General features: G+C 44.8%; 1 protein-coding gene across 1 annotated transcript in view; it reads right to left on the bottom strand.

Moving 5' to 3' along the window:
* The window catches only part of LOC119383510 (Down syndrome cell adhesion molecule-like protein Dscam2), a 245,549-nt gene that overhangs the window by 45,949 nt on the left and 180,892 nt on the right, over positions 1-18,708 (bottom strand). The window contains exon 3 of the mRNA XM_037651681.2: positions 7,504-7,671. Coding sequence (XP_037507609.1) covers positions 7,504-7,671 — 168 coding nt within the window. The remainder of the gene's footprint in view (positions 1-7,503; positions 7,672-18,708) is intronic.

Genomic DNA, 18,708 nt, shown 5'->3' with positions numbered 1-18,708 from the left:
CTTTGCCTCTGAGAGTTGAACGCGATAGCGATAACCTGCCCCTAGTGCGCACTTTGAACACTACGAGTATTTAACAGAATGCGCGCACTAAGGTGTGTGCCGTACGTAATGGGTAGCATGCTTTAAACCAGAAACTTTTTCGAAGTTGCGATGCACCCAACACGTGGCCTTAAGGGAATACGCGCAGTAATGTGTGCGCCTTTTGTAATGGGTGTCTGTCTTTAAACTACCAAGTCGTTAGGATATAGACATGGTGTGACGCCCGATGGCAATGTACGCTTGTACCACAAATATTACTGCGATATTAAATCTCGTACTGTGACACCTGTATACAGGACGCGTATTTTTGGGAAGCATGAAAGTTACTTTCAGTGCAGCTCCAAGCAGAGGCGTGGCTGTGTGGTAGAACACCTGCTTGCCACGCAGACGGCCTGGGTTCGATTCTCACTCGGACCCAACATTTTTATTATTTATTTTATTTGCAGCTTTTTCGGTTTTTCGGTCACGGTCAAGATGATGATTTTTCGCTCACAACCAACGGTGCCGACACCGACGCCAACGGCGGAATTTCTGCGATAAGAGCTCTTTAACACTATCGCGTTAATAATGGGCTCTCCTGACAAGAAGTGATGAAGAGTGATGAAAGGGGATCCTTGTATCGGCGGCAAAAGAAGTAAGGAACGAGTAACCGTACTTTTAGCCGCCAACGTGACGGGAACAGAGCGCTTGCCGCTTCTCGTTATCGGAAAGGTTCGAAAGCCACGCTGCTTTAAGAGTATCAACAACCTTCCCGTGGATTACCGTGCCAACCGAAAAGCGTGGATCATGGGTGAAACTTTTGTGGACACTGCAGACATCATGCGAGCTGCTGAGCACCTTGAAAGGCTCAGAAAATTTGTGTCCGCACAAATATCTGCTCGAAAACAGACAAGCATCCACGATTACTTTGTTAAGTAAAGGTATGTTGAAAAAACTCGTGCATTTATTGTGTTTATTTCGACCATTCGATAATTCGGACATTTGGTTAATTCGGACATTTTTTCCGGTCCCAAGAAATCCGAATTAACGAGCTCTTACTGTATAAAGATGCGGAGGCACTATTTATATTGATACCATATTTTCTTGCATATAACCTGCCCCTGCTTATAACCCGCAGTCCCAACTGCAAACCATGGGGGGAAAAAACGCGTATTGCTGTGAAGCCAACTTGCGCAGTGAAATTCGCACTGAAAATGCAGTAAATGCTTTAAAAGTAGAGCTGTACGAATAGCAAAATTTTGGGTGCGAAGCGAATTCGAATATTAAAGTTTAAGTGCTAATCGAACATTTTTCAAATATTTCTGGAATATTTTTCTAATACTTTAAAGTGAAATTACAGAAAAAAAAATCTGTTTCACCGCAAGGGCGAAGCAATAAATGCGACAGCAACAAGATGTAATGTTATATGAAGTAACGCTGCCAGCTAACTCTTTTGGATCCGACCTCGCGTAACTTAAAACGCTGGTTTAAAGGGGTCATGGATCGCCCCTCGCGCTTGGTGTGAAAAACATCTTGAAATGAGTAGGACCCTCCCCAGGAATATAAAGCTGAAAGAATTTTTCGAAAAGCTAAAGTAGGACCGGAGACATAGCGATCGCTCCATTTATCTGACGCATTCGCTCTCAACTCACTTCATTCCGGAGGAGAGGGCAGTACTGTTCGAGGTGCTCCAGTGCATTATGTCACCTTGCTTCAATGTTGTGTTGTTTCCTTTTCGCATAACTTGGCAGTGATGATGGCTGCTGCTGGCAACTCATAGTTCCGGTCGGCTGCTTCTCGTAAATCCGGATATTAAAGTATGAGTGCGAAGTAAATATTTTTTGAATATTTTGAAGCAAAATTACCGAAAAAAAGTTGCAGAGGATCCCTAAGCATATTTGTATGAGATGGTAATATGAAAGCTTTTCTTCTCACTAGGTTCGTGAAGCGCTGGAGGGGTGGTGTTCCCTAGTTGTCATATCAAGAATGAGGCAATGCAGAGGGCGAATTGCATTCATTTACATGATTTGGTGCAACCAACGTGGTGTCGACAAACTTTACATATGAAAGGAAAAGACTGTATTACCTCAACTTCTCCTCCTTCAACTGATGTGGCAGACAAGGGTGCGCTCCCTTAGACCCCGGAGTTCGTAATCTGCCCCATATAGATGTCAGTGTATAAGAACATCTAAAATTTTGGACACTGAGACTCTTTGGCGTCCAATTTTTTCTGACTTTCTGCCCAAACTAAAGATCTAAAACGGCATTACATTAAATCTCATTTAACAAAGTGACATCTGCCACGAAAATAACTTCGTTATATCCGAAAATTCGTTATAAACGTTTATGCTTACCACTGTATCTATTACAAGGCTATTCTTCATTTACTTCGTTATAACCGACAATTCGTTATATCCATGTTCGTTATATTGAGGTTTGAGTGTAATTGAAGCCCTTTCTGCCCAAACTACACAAGCCCTCACCTCTGCCATGTCTATCATCACTTAAGCTTGAACCAGCACTTTCTAGAGTCCATTCGTTTACGGTAGGCATGTGCGAACAGTAAATTTTAGGTTCGGGGTGGGTTCGAAGCGAATGGTGATTTCGTCGAATAGTTTCGGGTCGGGTTCAAATGGCATATACCGCATATTGTAGACAAAAATGGGCATATTTGTCATGACCCAACTAACCTGCACAATATGACCCAACTAAGCTGCTCAAGCGGTCACAATCGCTACAGCCATGTCTGAAATAGATGTAATGCCTCCCAGTGCACTTACCAGGCACTTTGGTGTGTGCCCAGGCTCTCATGAATATGTTCGGTACCTGCCGCGAACCCCGCCTAAATGGACACTAAAGGCAAATATTAAGTTGATTACATAATATTTGCCTCACATTGATTAATCATTTTTTAAAGGGACTGACAACTGCCCAGAATATGAAATGAGTTGACTCCACCGATGTAAAGATTGTCCGTTGCACTGACTCAAACCAACCCTGTTTTTTTCGTGAGAGTTGGATTTATATTTTTGTTTCTTCATTGAAAGTCGCGAAAAATGACCTGTGGTGCCTCTGGCGGCAAAAACATGAATGATCCGATGAAGACGGCCACGTGACCGTTGATTGCTGTATGCGGTCGACGATGTTTTTGTTAGTATTGAAATATTGTTCGTTTCTTTGTATGTATTACTCCATAATAATGTACATATAGGCCTGCGTTAGTAGTATGCACTAAAGTGGCGCTGCGTTCGCGTGACGTAACGATCCCATGCTCGTCAGCGCGTCTTGAGCCACTTTTCAGCGTGCTCATGCACCGTGCACGCAGTTTCCAGGTCGCTAAGATTTTGGAGCGACATAGCAGCGATGGCGTAGTGGTAGAGCATCAGCTTCGCATGCAAGAGGTCCGTGGTTCGAATCCCGGTGCCGGACAATTCCCAACCGGATTAAAAAAAAAATCCGCGTGATGATGGAATTGTGAAAAAAGGCCTGGGGTGCAGCCTCACTGGCGACCACAGCCAGCAATGCACTCCCTCACCAGAGCAGGATTGGCCACCCTGGTGCAGTACTTGGCCACTACCTCCCACATGAATACACCAATTAACCCTCGGCCCTCAGTCCCCAGCGGCTGCGAAGCAACTCACCAAGGCGGCGGTCAGACCTGCGATGCAGCAGAGGGTGCTAAGAATCTCTGGGTACGGACAGGCCTCCATTGGAATCTGAATTTGGCTACGTACAACGCTAGAACTTTATCTAGTGAGGCGAGTCTAGCTGTACTATTCGAGGAATTAGAGGGTGTAAATGGGATGTAATAGGGCTCAGTGAGGTTAGGAGGCCGCAGGAGGCTTATACAGTGCTGAAGATCGGACACGTCCTATGATATCGTCGCTTAGCTGACAGAAGAGAACTAGGAGTGGGGTTCCTTATTCATAAAGATATAGCTGGCAATATAGAGGAATACTATAGCATTAATGAGAGGGTGATATATATCGTAATTAAGTTTAATAAGAGGTACAAGATGAAGGTGGTACAGGCCTACGCGCCTACATCCAGCCATGATGATCAAATGGTTGAACGCTTCTACGAAGACGTAGAATTAGCAATGAGTAAGGTAAAGACACAGTATACTGTACTGATGGGCGACTTTAATGCAAAAGTAGGCAAGAAGCAGGCTGGAGATCATGCAGTTGGGGAATATGGCATCGGCTCTAGTAACGCCAGAGGGGAGTTACTAGTAGAGTTTGCAGAACGCAATAATTTACGCATCTTGAATACCTTCTACAGAAAACGGGCTACTCGTAAGTGGACGTGGAGGGGTCCTAATGGCGAAACTAAAAATGAAATAGACTTCATAATGTGCGGCCACCCGGGCATTGTACAGGATGTGCAAGTAGTTAACAAGATCCGATGCAGTGACCATAGAATGGTAAGATCTAGAATTCAACTTGACGTGAGGAAGGAACGGCAGAAACTGATACGCAAGAAGCCGATTAATGACCTAGCTCTGAGAGGGAAAGTTCAGGAATTCAGAGTTTCACTTCAGAATAGGTACGCGGCTTTAACCGAGGAAACCGACCTTAGCGTTGACGCAATAAATGATAATCTGACTAGTATCATCAAGGAGTGTGCAGTGGAAGTCGGGGGTACAGTCGTTAGACAGCACACTGGTAAGCTATCCCAAGAGACGAAAAACTTCATTAAGAAACGTCAAGCTATGAAAGCCTCAAGTGCAACAGACAAAATAGAGCTGGCGGAGCTTTCGAAGTTAATCAATAGGCGTAAAGTAGCTGACATAAGAAAGTATAATATGGAGAGAATTGAGCATGCTCTAAAGAACGGAAGAAGCCTCAAAGCTATGAAGACAAAACTGTGCATAGGCAAAAATCAGATCTATGCATTAAGGGACAAGGAAGGCAAGGTCACAAACAATATGGATAGAATAGTTGAGGTAGCGGAAGAGTTCTACAGAGATCTGCACAGCAGCCGAGGCATTCAGGATGATAACGTAAGAAGTAATAGCGCAGAGGAATCTGACATCCCACCAGTATTGACAGGAGAAGTAAAGAAAGCCTTAAAGGGAATGCAAAGAGGCAAAGCAGCTGGTGAGGATCAGGTAACATCAGACCTGTTGAAAGACGGTGGAGAGATTATGTTAGAGAAACTGGCGATCCTGTATACGAAGTGCCTCTCGACGGGGAGGATACCAGAATCTTGGAAGAATGCCAACATCATCTTGATCCATAAGAAAGGGGACGTCAAGGACCTGAAAAACTACAGGCCCATAAGCTTACTGTCCGTTGTCTACAAGCTATTTACAAAAGTAATTGCTAACAGAATTAATACGGCATTAGAGTTCAATCAACCAAGGGACCAGGCAGGATTTCGTACAGGATTCTCAACAATAGACCATATTCATACTATCAATCAGGTGATAGAGAAATGCGCGGAATACAACCAACCCCTATACATAGCCTTCATAGATTACGATAAGGCATTTGATTCGGTGGAGACATCAGCAGTCTTGCAGGCACTGCGGAATCAAGGCATCGACGAAGCCTATATAAACATAATGGAAGAAATCTACAGCGGATCCACAGCCACTATAGTCCTCCATAAAGAAAGCAACAGAATCCCAATAAAGAAGGGCGTACGGCAGGGAGACACGATCTCTCCAATGTTATTCACCGCGTGTTTACAGGAGGTTTTCAGGGCCCTAGATTGGGAAGAGTTAGGGATAAGAGTTAATGGAGAGTATCTCAGTAACCTACGATTCGCTAATGACATTGCATTGATGAGTAACGCGGGAGACGAATTACAGCTCATGATTACTGAACTGGATACGGAAAGTAGAAGAGTAGGTCTGAAAATTAATATGCATAAAACTAAAGTAATGTGGAACTATCTTGGCAGAGAACAGCGCTTTGCGATAGGTGGCGAGACACTGGAAGTTGTAAAGGAGTACGTCTACTTAGGACAGGTAGTAACCGCTGAGCCGAACCATGAGAGTGAAATAACTAGAAGAATAAGGATGGGTTGGGGCTCATTCGGCAAGCATTGTCAAATCATGAATGGTAATCTACCACTATCCCTCAAAAGGAAGGTATATAACAGCTGCATCTTACCGGTACTTAGCTACGGAGCAGAAACCTGGAGACTTACAAAGAGGGTTCAACTTAAATTGAGGACGACGCAGCGAGCGATGGAAAGGAAAATGATAGGTGTAACCTTAAGAGACAGGAAGAGAGCAGAGTGGGTAAGGGAACAAACGGGGGTTAAGGACATCATAGTTGAAATCAAGAAGAAGAAATGGATATGGGCCGGGCACGTAGCACGTCGGCAGGATAACCGGTGGTCATTAAGGGTAACTGACTGGATTCCAAGAGAAGGCAAACGCGTGAGGGGGAGACAGAAGATTAGGTGGGTAGATGAGATTAAGAAGTTTGCAGGTATAAATTGGCAGCAGCAAGCACAGGACCGGGTTGATTGGCGGAACATGGGAGAGGCCTTTGCCCTGCAGTGGGCGTAGACAGGCTGATGATGATGATGATGATGATATATATATATATATATATATATATATATATATATATATATATATATATATATATATATATATATATATATATATATATATATATATATATATATGTATATATACACACATATACAAACATATATATATATAGACCGTTCCATTAATGCGTGAACCACCATTTTCTCGATTTCCACGATAAAAGCGCTTTCCTAATGTCGCGTGCACTGCACTTTTCAAGCATTACTTTTGCCAAAAGTAATTTATTCAATAAGAAAGGAACAGTAAAACACAACATTTGTCGCCCGAAATTTGTTCTACAGAATGGAAGGTTCCAGTGTTGTTGGTGACGAGTAGGCTACAGAGTAGCATGTGTTTCAAAGATATCCAAGAGCGCACGATTGTTATGAAAAATACATTGCTTATATCTTATTGCTATGGAATACTCGTAAATTTATGAGTTGGGACACGTAGAGCGCTGCCGTTCTCGGCAAGCCTCCTCAATGGTGTCCATGGCGGAAAAGACCATACACCAGCCGGCGCCTTCCTATTGGATGGATGGATGCTATGAGCGCCCCCTTTATAACGGGGCGGTGACAAGCGTGCCACCAGGCCCGACGACTTACAGACCGATTGGCTGCTGCGTGGGAGCGCCCCTAGCGGCAACATCCTCAGAAACTTTCCGATGATGAGATGGTAGCGCCCTCCCTCGGCCTAGCGGTGAAGCTCAGCAATTGTTTCGCTTGGAACTGCGTTACCACGGATAGACGCCGTTCGCCTTCGGTCTATGAGTTCATTGCACTTAAAAGAGTGATTTACCAGTCTACACTGTTTTATTGCTTCATTTTATCGTGCTCCTCTAACGAGGCTTTACAATGAATGCTATTAGTGATGTGGATGAATTTCTGATATTGTTGATAATTAAAGAAATTTCGGCGTGTTCAGTTAAATCTCACCTTGCGTCTGACTTTCCGACGTGATGAGGTACTTGTCATCTCTGAGCCATGATAGCACGCTCGTGTAGTCCTTGGCCGCCGCTGGCTGAATCTGGCATGTCAGCACGGCCGTGCTCCCTCTTGTGGCAAAGCCGTCGTGCACGTTCACCTCGTACTCTTGCTGGATCACTGTGAAGCCAAGAAAGAAATCTATTGAGAATTCTATTTGACATTTAAGAACATTTTGTAGAATCCTAGACGCACTGTCGTGGGAGCAGAGTGCTTCTTCGGTTTGGTGTGTACCATGCCAGGACTATATATATATATATATATATATATATTGAAGCAAGCCGAGCGGCCTGCACCTAGAAGAAGAAGAAGTCAAAACAAGACAACAAGACAAGGGGCAGGGGGGAGAAGAGAATAAAGAAGAAGTTCGATAGAACAAGATGGAGTCTCTTGTGTTCAGTTAAGAAGTGAAGTTTTATTAGATATTTTGGCGCAGTAGGCTTTGACGATCCATGATGTGGGTTACCTTCTTCGTTCAGCCAGCCACAGACAGCCTGGTCTTCACGAAGTACGCGCTCCCTGGAGATCCGCCAGTCGATCTTCCCGTCGACGTGACGACAGGTGAGCTCATCTCAATAGTTCTCGAGAAGGCGTCTATGTCGCTCGACCAACTCTTGGAAAAAGAGTCTGTGAAGATAAACCTTCAAGTCTCCCTTTTCAACCGCCTTGTGACATCGAAACTAGAGAAGCCAGCTGCATCGGAGCCAACTTCCCATGTAGACCTCTCCGTTGTTCTGCAGGCGATTCAAGCTCAGCAGAAGCAAGTTTTCCAACAAAATGAAATGATTCAAACTCTTTTATCGGCGTTGAGCCTGAGAGACAGCCGTCCTACTGAGCTTGTGAAACCTGAACCGTTTGATAGTACGTCGGACAATCCAGAGGCGTGGATTAGTTTCTTTGAATACGCCTGTAAACAGAACGGCTGGGACACCGACGAACAACGAGTGAAACATATCTTCCCGTTTTTAAGTGGCATCGCACGAAAATGGTACGAGTTGCGTATCATAGGACATGAATGTGATGCATGGAGCACATGGAAGGAGAGCTTCATCTCATCATTCCGTGGGAGCCCGCTTGAGCGATGGAATCAAGCCATTTTCTACCGCTACCGGTCTGGACCAGTGATCGAGTATTAAAGACGATAGTCTTTCTTGGGGAACTTAAACGCAGAAATTTTGGTCTGTCTTTCTGTCTTTCTGTTTGTCGGCACGTCCCTCGATTCAGCCACTCGGCCAAAGTTGAACCACTTGCCCAAGGGCCAGCCGTCTTGAACTTGTACGGCTGTTCATACTTGTGAACGTTGTCGATCAAAAAGTAAATATCATGCATATCTGAGGTGCAACATCACTAGGCAAGTATTAGGTGGCGTGTTCCTTTAATAGAAAATGCATACATACGTAATTTTAAGGACCCTAGTTTCTTAAGCTGCGCTGAAAATGCATAAGAATGGAAGCTTGAGCGAGTTGGTATGCGTTCATCTTTGTTGAAACAGCGCTCACTAGACGACGACGAAGTAAAAGAAGGCACAGGACAGGCGCTGCCTGTCGTGTGCCTTCTTTCACTTCGTCGTCGTCTAGTGAGCGCTGTTTCAACAAAGCTGAAAATGCGACTGCGCTGAAATTTGCCTTCCTCCGTGCCCTTCGCACGAGCTCATTGTTGTGTTTCGGTTTCGGTTCTGTATTGCACTGTACGAATGCCATGGGTTGGTGTTGAAAAACTTCAGTTTTGAGAAGGCCAAGAAGGTGGAAAAAAGATATTTAAAAAATGAAAAAGCAGCGCTGTGGGCGGCCTTCAGGCTGCCGGTTGTGGGCGCCGCTCTGGCGTTCCTGTTCCCAGGCGACGTGTAAATAAAAGAGTGTGTGGAGAGTACTCGTTGAGTGCGGACGTTTCTCTGCTTCAGCGCTTCGTGCCAAACCGTGTTTTCGGGCTGGCTGGCGTCCCCGCCGGTCGCGTTGGTCACCGCCGGTCTTCGCCTGCTGCTGCGCCGGGACTACCAGCACGCAACACAGCACTCATGTTTCCCGACGTATTGCCAGATGGCGTCCATATCTCACACAGCGCCTCTTCTATCGTCTTTACACGACATTTGCAGCGAAGCACGCAGATACGCGGCCAATTTTTTCTTTGAAAAGCGTCGATTGCTCCTACTTGCAGAGCCAGACCTTCCACTGACTTCCGTTATAACGCTCGTCATACACGGCTTACCTCGGGAATTGCAACGACAGGTTCAAGCTAGAGTGCCGAAAACTCTGGAGACATTGCGGCAGTCACTCCAAGATATGGCCTGTCATTGGACGGAGAGGACAGGAAAGTCTCATCGAGATGTTCAAGGGACAGGACCGTCAGGAAACAGGGAGTTTCGTGCGCAGCCACCAAAGTCTTCGCAAGCGGCAAGTCACCGCGAGTCGTTGCACACCACCGAGATGGAGTCTATGACGGAAGGAGGTATTTCGCAAATATTAGAAAAAAACTAATAAATGAGGGTTCTCAGTCTGACCCTAAGACACAAACGAGGCTGTTTGTTTGACTTCTCCAAGCTTGTTGCATAGAGACCTGGAGGTCAATGGACAACGCATACGCGCACTGATAGACAGTGGGGCGTCTGTATCTATCCTCAATAAAAGCAATGCTAATAATCACGATGTATTCCGGGGAAGGTCTGTTCTTGTGCGTGGATACGATGGAAGTGAGAAAGAGTATTGTGAGTGGGTACGTCTGAAAGTGACGTACCAGTCTAAAACTGCAGAAGTTGTTGCACTAGTTTTAGACGCAGTGGCGTACGACTTTCTCCTTTCTCGTCCAGATATGAAGCGGTTGAGATTGAATATTTATTGGAACGATGAAGTGTCTGTTGATAAAGAAGCTGACAAAACGGAGCCGGCACACAAAGAGGACCACCTACGGATACCAAACAAAAGCAGTGTAATTCCACAACTGTACCCCGAACTGGTTTGCTTGGGAGGGTATCCACCGGCGACTACAAATTTCGAGGTTCCCTTTCAGCTTTACGACAAAACAGTTGTGAAGAAAAAACCATATAACTTGACGCGAGAGAAGAAAGCATGGCTAAATGAAGAACTTCAAAAGATGTTAGATGCCAATGTAATTCGCCCGTCAGTGTCTCCATTTGCCTCACCTATTACCATTGCTCCAAAGGAAGACGGCAGCTGGCGCCTGTGCACGGACTACAGAACAGTAAATAGCCAGACACTGCTGATTCCTTTTCCAATGCCAAGGATCGACACCATCATCGATGAAACGGGGGGCTGTACCTGCCTTTCTCGCATAGACCTGTGCAAGGGCTTCTGGCAGGTACCTCTACAAGAAGACACCAAGCAATACACCGCATTTACAACATCATTTGGCATATATGAATATAACCGCCTTCCTTTTGGATGGAAAAAATTCACCGAGTTGGTTTCAGAAAATGATGAACGCAGTATTGGACCCCTACATTGGACGCTTTTGCAACGTCTATGTAGACGACATCATCATTTACTCTAAAAGTGAAAAGCTGCATGAGGAACATCTGGCTCATATACTGACAGCATTATCTGATGCTAGGTTAAAAGTTAATTTCAAAAAGAGTGAGTTCTTCAAAACCAAGGTCACCTTTCTGGGCAGAGTTTTAGATGGAACAACGAAGAACACAAAGGAGGAATCAGTGACTCGCATTACAAAACTAGCAAAGCCGTACGACGTACACTCCCTCCGTGTATTTCTAGGATTGGCGGGTCATTTTCGAGCCTTCATTCAAGATTATGCCCTGAAAAGTCGCTGCCTCACGAGACTGACGCAGAAGGACGTTCCCTTTTGTTGGACAGAAGAATGTGACGACGCCTACAGAGAATTAGTTCGCATAATTTCTTCTGATCCAGTGCTGTGCTTACCAGACTTTTCGCTGCCCTTCGAATTGAACACCGATGCCTCTCACTATGGAACAGGGGCCGTCTTGTATCACCGAGATTCCTCACGACCACAAAACCAACAGCTTCGTGTAGTTGGATACTACAGCTACACATCAACAAGACCGAATTAAACTACACGACAACAGAAAAGAAGCTCTTGCCGTTTTAAAAAGCCGTCCGCTACTTCCGGTCATATTTGGAAGGCGTGAAGTTCAAGCTTTATACAGACCACGAAGCCCTAACGTATATATTAAAGATGGCTGAATTGAAAGGAAAGGTTGCCCGTTGGGTGGGTGAACTTCAGCAATTTGACTTTGAGGTAACTCATCGCCCCGGAGCCTCCATGAAGGACGCGGATGCAATGTCGCGATTAGCGATTGTGCTCCCAGACGAAGAAGTCAATGCAGTGAAGATATGGGAAGGAACTGAGGTTTTGCAGCAAACTGAACATGGAAGAGTTGCCGTGCCAACTTCCTTAGTTCCAAAAATACTGGAGTTGTATCATGACAGCCCCGAATCAGGCGGACACGATGGCTTTTGGAGAACCTACATGAAATTGACAAAGAGGTTCACATGGCCTCTCATGAAGCAAGACACAAAGACCTATGTATCGTCCTGTCACAAATGCCAGATTAACAAAGTGAAATTTAAGCAACCAACGCCGAAAATGGCTATACCAACACATTCTAACACGCCATTTGAAGTAGTTCATCTGGACTTTGCAGAACTACGGAAAAAGTCTGAAGGAGTTCAGAGGACACAAGCTTTCCTCTTGTGCATTGATGAGTGCACCAGGATGATCGCAGCAAGACCGGGCAAAGAAGACGCTAACAGCGCGACTTCTTTTCTGAGCAGGAAGATGTTCGACAACGTAAAGGTAATCGCCTCAGACAATGGACCTGCCTTCCGAAGTCGTCGGCTACAGGAATGGGCTGAAAAGCGTAACATCAAGTTGCGATTCACTGCGCCCTATCATCCCGCCGCAAATGGGTTAGCTGAGCGGGCGATCAGAGACGTTAAGCAGTACATTAGTATGTATCCAGCATTTAAAGGTGGTTGGAAATGTTGTCTGGAAGCGGCAGTAGCTCACCACAACCGTTTATACACAACCGGACTGGGATGTACTCCTCTATTTGCTGCAACTGGGAGATCAACATATCTGCCTGCGGACGTAAGCCTTGGCATTGACAAGAACATAAACCTCCAAGAAGCGGCACGATCAAAAGAAAGTGTATTGAGGTACCGTGAAAGAATGAAGAGAAATTTCGACAAGCGACAAAATACAGCATTACCAGAACTCGAGGTCGGTGACTTAGTGCTGGTGAAAAGAGGACGGAGTCTCAACGCAGCCTACAAGGGCCCATTTCGCGTTATAAAGACAGCGAGTCAACAAGGAAACTTGAAGACCATATGGTACATGGGTCCTAATGACATCGTGGAATCCGCTGCCATTAGAAATATATTCAAGTATCATCCCAGGAGGGATGTTAACCATGCTGGGGGGAATGAAGCAAGCCGAGCGGCCTGCACCTAGAAGAAGAAGAAGTCAAAACAAGACAACTAGACAAGGGGCAGGGGGGAGAAGAGAATAAAGAAGAAGTTCGATAGAACAAGATGGAGTCTCTTGTGTTCAGTTAAGAAGTGAAGTTTATTACATATTTTTGATAATTTATTTATTTATATATATATATATATATAATATATATATATATATATATATATATATATATATATATATATATATATATATATATATATATATATATATCGAAATCATTTGTCTTCGTCGAGTCATTACACATCTTGGAACACGCAGAAACGTTATTAAAAAAAACGATTAAACAAAACACTCGAAACCATTCCATTCGCTGAATGTGGGTAACTAGTAGTGTGGACATGACCAAATTTTGCTTTGTAAGTTGTCTAAGTTGTGCATAAGCGTACAGTTTTATTCTAAACGGCTTTCCCTAGAACCCTCTACCACGGCCGATCAATGAAATTATATTCAGCGGCTGTGGCTCTACGCACGCAGCTATCCGCTGGAAACGAATTCGCTGCAAAAAGGCGATGCACAAACCAGACTCGATAGATGGCAGTAGCTGCTTTGGAGTTTTTTTCAAGGAAATTAACAAAGAAAGCAAAAAAAACAAAAACAAAAAGAAAAACAGGGACACGGGTCGTAGCAAGCACGTCTCTGCTGTTGTTCGAGAGCGATCTCTTTTCACGGGGACCCGGGAAAACGGCGCAGCGTGTCTGAGCCTGAGATAATCCGCAAGGAAAACAAGCTTAAGCGGTCGCTCAAAACACGGCTGTCAAATCGTATTGCGTTTCTTCTTTCTACATAGCGTTCACATTTCTGTGGAACAGCGTCCCGTCTCATTCTTGTTTTGACCTTCGCCTCTTTCAAGCAGCTGGATGACGACAGCGGAAGGTGGGTTGCACTTTTTCTATCAAATTGGGAAATCTTCATGCTAAAGAAAGGTGAAAACATTTCCCAGAAAGGCAACGAATCGAAAGCAACAGAGTGCATGAAAAGCGGCGATGATTTAAACGTCGAGACAACAAGATCGAGAAATGTGAACAGAGTTGGCTGCAAGCGCAGTTTTTAAATATTCTGTTTACATAAAAAAATATCTTTATATAAATAACACTGACATTTCAAAAATCCCGTTCCGTCACATCTCTATAGCAATATGCTGCAATTTTGGCGCGTAAAAGAGACTGTGTTTGACAGAAAAGTCTTCGAGCGGGAGCGCCTGTTCAAACGCCCCGGTGGATTGTAATGGTAAGAACGACCGGACAGAGATGCCGTTCTTTGCCATATTTATTTTCGTGTTTAATATCGTTATTCCCTTCTTTTATTTCGGCAAATAACTGTATAGCGCTGCGATGTTCTCCGTCTCAAACATGCTTCCTTAAACTTAGAGAAATCAGTGTTGGACTCGCATTCAATCACACGTACGGTACAAGCGCACCTCATTTGTCTTCATTTTACTGCACTCTCTTTCGTGGATAGCGGTAGCAATTGTTATTCAATACGTTTTTGAAAATATAACTTCTGCCAAACGGAGAAAAAGGAATTCAGAAAAATTCAGGAGCCCTTCCTGAACCGGGAAGGGCCCCTGAATTTTTTTTCCCGATGTTTTTTTTTCTCTCCATGCCGAGAATAGAACCTCCACCCACGTGCTTAGCAGAGCAAAGCTTTATTTGCTGTATGCAACAATGAAGGTCATGTGTTAGTATGCAGGCAACAATGAAATGTGGTAACGTGCATTGACAAGCGATCTCGATAAAAGACCAGACTGTCATATCAGAAACGGCTGGTCGCCGACATGCCCGCAATCCACAGAGCATCAAGTTTTGGAAAACAGCGCATACAAATACGCATATGTAAAGCCGCATGTCTGTACACACGCTGGCGCCACATTTTTCGCGCACAACGCCGCCACGACCACAGAAGTCTGCAAGTCGTAACCAGCTTCGCTTGAAAAGACTCCATGGTGGGACCGCGCAAGACGTTGGAGACATGCGCAGGGGGACTTAACAACTGCGACAAGAACAACGTAAAATTGGACATATATGTGAATTCAGGCCTATTTCATTGAGGGCATAAGTATGAACTTAACAAGCTTTTTTTTTACCTCCCCGAGCTCTTCAAGCCCGGATTAAGCATGAATATCGAGAGAGACGCTCGCGCAATAGCAATAATAGCATGAGACCTGTATTCGCATTGGGCGTCTTCAATCGTGGTAAACGAATATTCCACTGCAGGTTGCGCTTTCGTCTTCTAAACTCAAGAAAGCCAAATTGTAGGAATACACTGCTATGGCATTTCCAAGCGTCCTAAAGGTTTGAAAAATGAATTTTCCTCAAGCGCGTTCCACCATATTCAAACGTATTTGAAGAGCACATGGATAAAGGTTCCAGCTGCCACTTGCGCCCTGCGAATAGAAAATAATAAAGAAAATATAAATATCGACCTAGATTTCGCGTCCTCTCTGGTGAAGCTCACGAGCATAGAAGATGTACAGAATCTGGTGAAAAATGTTTTTAAAACTTTGTGCCTTCACTTTCCTTCCAAGACGCCAAGATTTCGTTCCTCGCGAGGCTTTCCCAGAAAGAAAATAAAAAATGTCGTCAAAATTACACCGGCAAGGAACGTCAAACACGCTTTCGCCATCAGCGCAATTATGCAGAGTACCACCCATCAATTTCTGGGCAACTTCATCGAGCGGCTAAGCTGTCGTGCGCATTAGCCTATCGATTCCTAGAAATGTGCGCCATCCTTTAATTTTCCTTTTAAATTATCGTTTACCTCGTGTAGCTTTCCACTCTTGAAGGGACTCGCGAAAGTGGAAGCAAATAATGTGGCTCGCATGCGGGGGGTGACTCCGAATAATGAAGTGCTCGCGCTGCGCCGTGTGTTCTTTTCATTATTTTTTCGATTTTCACCGAGAGTGGGCGGAGCGAACAGGATCGAGGACAGCTTGGTTCAGCCGCGGATCATCGTGACGTTGATTATAGGCGGCGCGCCCGCTTCACGGAAAGGCGACGACACGTTGAGAGCGGCCGTATAATTCTTCGTTAAAGTTTGCTCAGTGTCGGACTGCTGTTGAGCTGGGGCCGGCATAACGAGTTTAGTTAATATTTATGACTTTGCGGGAGTGCGATCGTTTCCGTTTCAGTTGTTTCGACTGAGCGAGGGAAATAGCGCCGCTTGAAAGCCAGTAAAAGTATAAAAAAACGGCGCGAGAAGAGCTGAGCCATGCTCTTTTTTGTTGGCTCGAGTTCGGAAGTTCAAAGAGCTGTTAAAGACTACTGCGCATGGTGGAGTGACGTGAAGTTAGAAGAAGAAGAAGGATGACAAGCAATAAGCGAAGAAAGGTTTCCGAGTAAAATGAAGAATGAAATTGCCGAGCCGTTCAGCGCAGGCTGCATTGATGAGGCGTTTGGGTAGTTCTACCTAAGTAAAGCAGGCGAAAAAAAGAAGAGTGAGACAATTTGCTTGTGTAATATATTGAGTGTTCAAGAGACGCCACTCTGCTGGAGGGGAAATTTTCCTGATTACTTTATTAAGTACTATATCTCCTCACGTCTGCATGCTAACAAATGTGGGACTTCATTTTTTTACGCTCACTTCCATAGCCTCCTCCTTGCAGAACGGATCATTTTTATTGCGTCTTTCTCATGTTACGTAACGTTGTTTATTGCAAATAACACGGTACTTTATCGTGTCGCGCACAGCGCGGAATTTTACCGAAGGCGTTCCTTTACTGTCCATCCACCACGCTACTCGTGTAACGAACGACGTGCACTTTATCGCGAAGTCTTACGAAATGCGCCGGCCTACATATAATTAAAGCCTGAGGAGAGAACGTTTGAAGTATAGGACAATCATTTGCACATTGCGTCTACGTCGGCTTAGGGTGGAGAGCTGTCAGAAAGAATTTAGCCCGTTGGAATGCAGTCAAAACCGTCTCCGCCAGTAGCAAACTCCAAAACTGAAGCCACACAGCGCTGGGCACAATTCTTTTTATATGCAGAAATGTCTTGTTATATGTCATATTGCACCAAACGACCAAATACGCGCAAACAATCGCAAGAAACGCACAAGGATGTCGGTTATCAGCTCTCCCCATCACTAAAGCTGCTTATAAGTTGAGTGTTACACGCTGCGCGTGCTTGAAGAAGCACTGAAGGCGCTCGATTTACGAAATGTTAGGCTGGGTTTTAGTGAGAAGAATGAATCAGAACAGAGTATGAATGTGTGCCGAAGTGTCCGTCTGTGTAACGCAATCGATCAAGTGAATAGTTTGACTCCCGAAAGCACATGCCCTTGCTTATGGTCAGCATAGACCGACGCGAAGGCAGGATACAAAAGTGAATATTAACGACGGCGACATACGTGACCTACATAGGTGCTATAGGGCAGCTTACAGTGGAAATGAAAGAAAATCTACGGAAGAAAAGCGTGTAGACGTGACAGCACTTTTTGACTTACTTTCCAATTCTCATTTTGCTCACCTCAAGGTGGTGTATATCACGTCAAACATGCAATACAAAATCGAATGTTAATCCCTTTTTAAAGACGATAGTCTTTCTTGGAGAACTTAAACGCAGAAATTTTGGTCTGTCTGTATTTCTGTTTGTCTGTCTGTAACCCGATTCGGCCACCTGGCCAAAGTTTAACCACTTGCTGAACGCCCAGCCATCTTGAACTGGTAGCGCCGTTCATACTTGTGAACATTGTCGAACAAAAAGCAAATGTTACGCACATCTGAGGCACAATATCAATGCGTAGGTATTTGGTGGTGTGTTCCTTTACTAGAATATACATAGACACGTAATTTTAAAGACCCTAGTGTTTCTTGGGCTGCGCTGAAAATGCTAGTGTTTTTGGGGATGCGCTGCAAATGCGAAGCTATGAGCTAGATGCGGCGATTCAACATCGAAGAGGAGGACTCATGTAGTACGGCCGGCAGAAGACTATCGTCTTTCGACGACATTTGCCGCGAAGCACGCAGATACGCGGTCAATGTTTTCTTCCGCGTAGGTCATCTCAGCTTGGAATAATTGCGAAACGGCCGCATGAGGAAGTCACTCGGATTCAGTAGTAGTCAAATTTCGACAATTACTTCACAGAATAATAGGCCCGCAAAAGCTCCATTCCTGAAGCTTTTTCTTTGTTCTCATGGAAGGTTCTGCGAAAGTGCAGTCCTATGCCGATGAGCGCCGCTACGCGAAATGCTAGACGAATGACGAAGGTAAAGCAGCTTTCTGAAAAACAAAACAAAAAGCTAAGCTTCATGACCGTCGAATGCATCTCCAAAGCGCACAAGGTAGTATTCAGTAGCGAGTTTGTTGAGGCATTTATTTCCGTCTCCTTTTTATTTTATTTTTCTGGTAGAAGCAGAAATGAAAAAGTGAGAAAAGAACAAGGAAGACAAGCGATGCATGCGAGAGTGCGGCGTTTCTGATTTGCAGGGCGAAAGTAAACATGACCGCATAGTGGACATGAAGGATTACCGAGAACAATAGGGGCTTCAGACAGGCTGGAGCCTTTTGTCGGCAGTGCTAAGAGAACTACGGGCCAATGGTGGCCGAGGCTATGTGTGGCTTCAGGAGGGGAAAAAATGGAGTCAAAGGCTAATAAAAATCATAGAGAGGTGGGATGAAGGAGCAAACATAGAGAAAGAAATCGAGTGAACTGTATGCGCTTCGTGTGTACAGAGTGCCTGGCGCGTCCGAG

This window comes from Rhipicephalus sanguineus, chromosome 2 (genome assembly GCF_013339695.2).
Source record: "Rhipicephalus sanguineus isolate Rsan-2018 chromosome 2, BIME_Rsan_1.4, whole genome shotgun sequence".
In the NCBI taxonomy this organism is placed as follows: Eukaryota; Metazoa; Arthropoda; class Arachnida; order Ixodida; family Ixodidae; genus Rhipicephalus; species Rhipicephalus sanguineus.
Note: the sequence above shows the minus strand (reverse complement) of the source record. Positions and strands in the feature narration are given on the sequence as shown.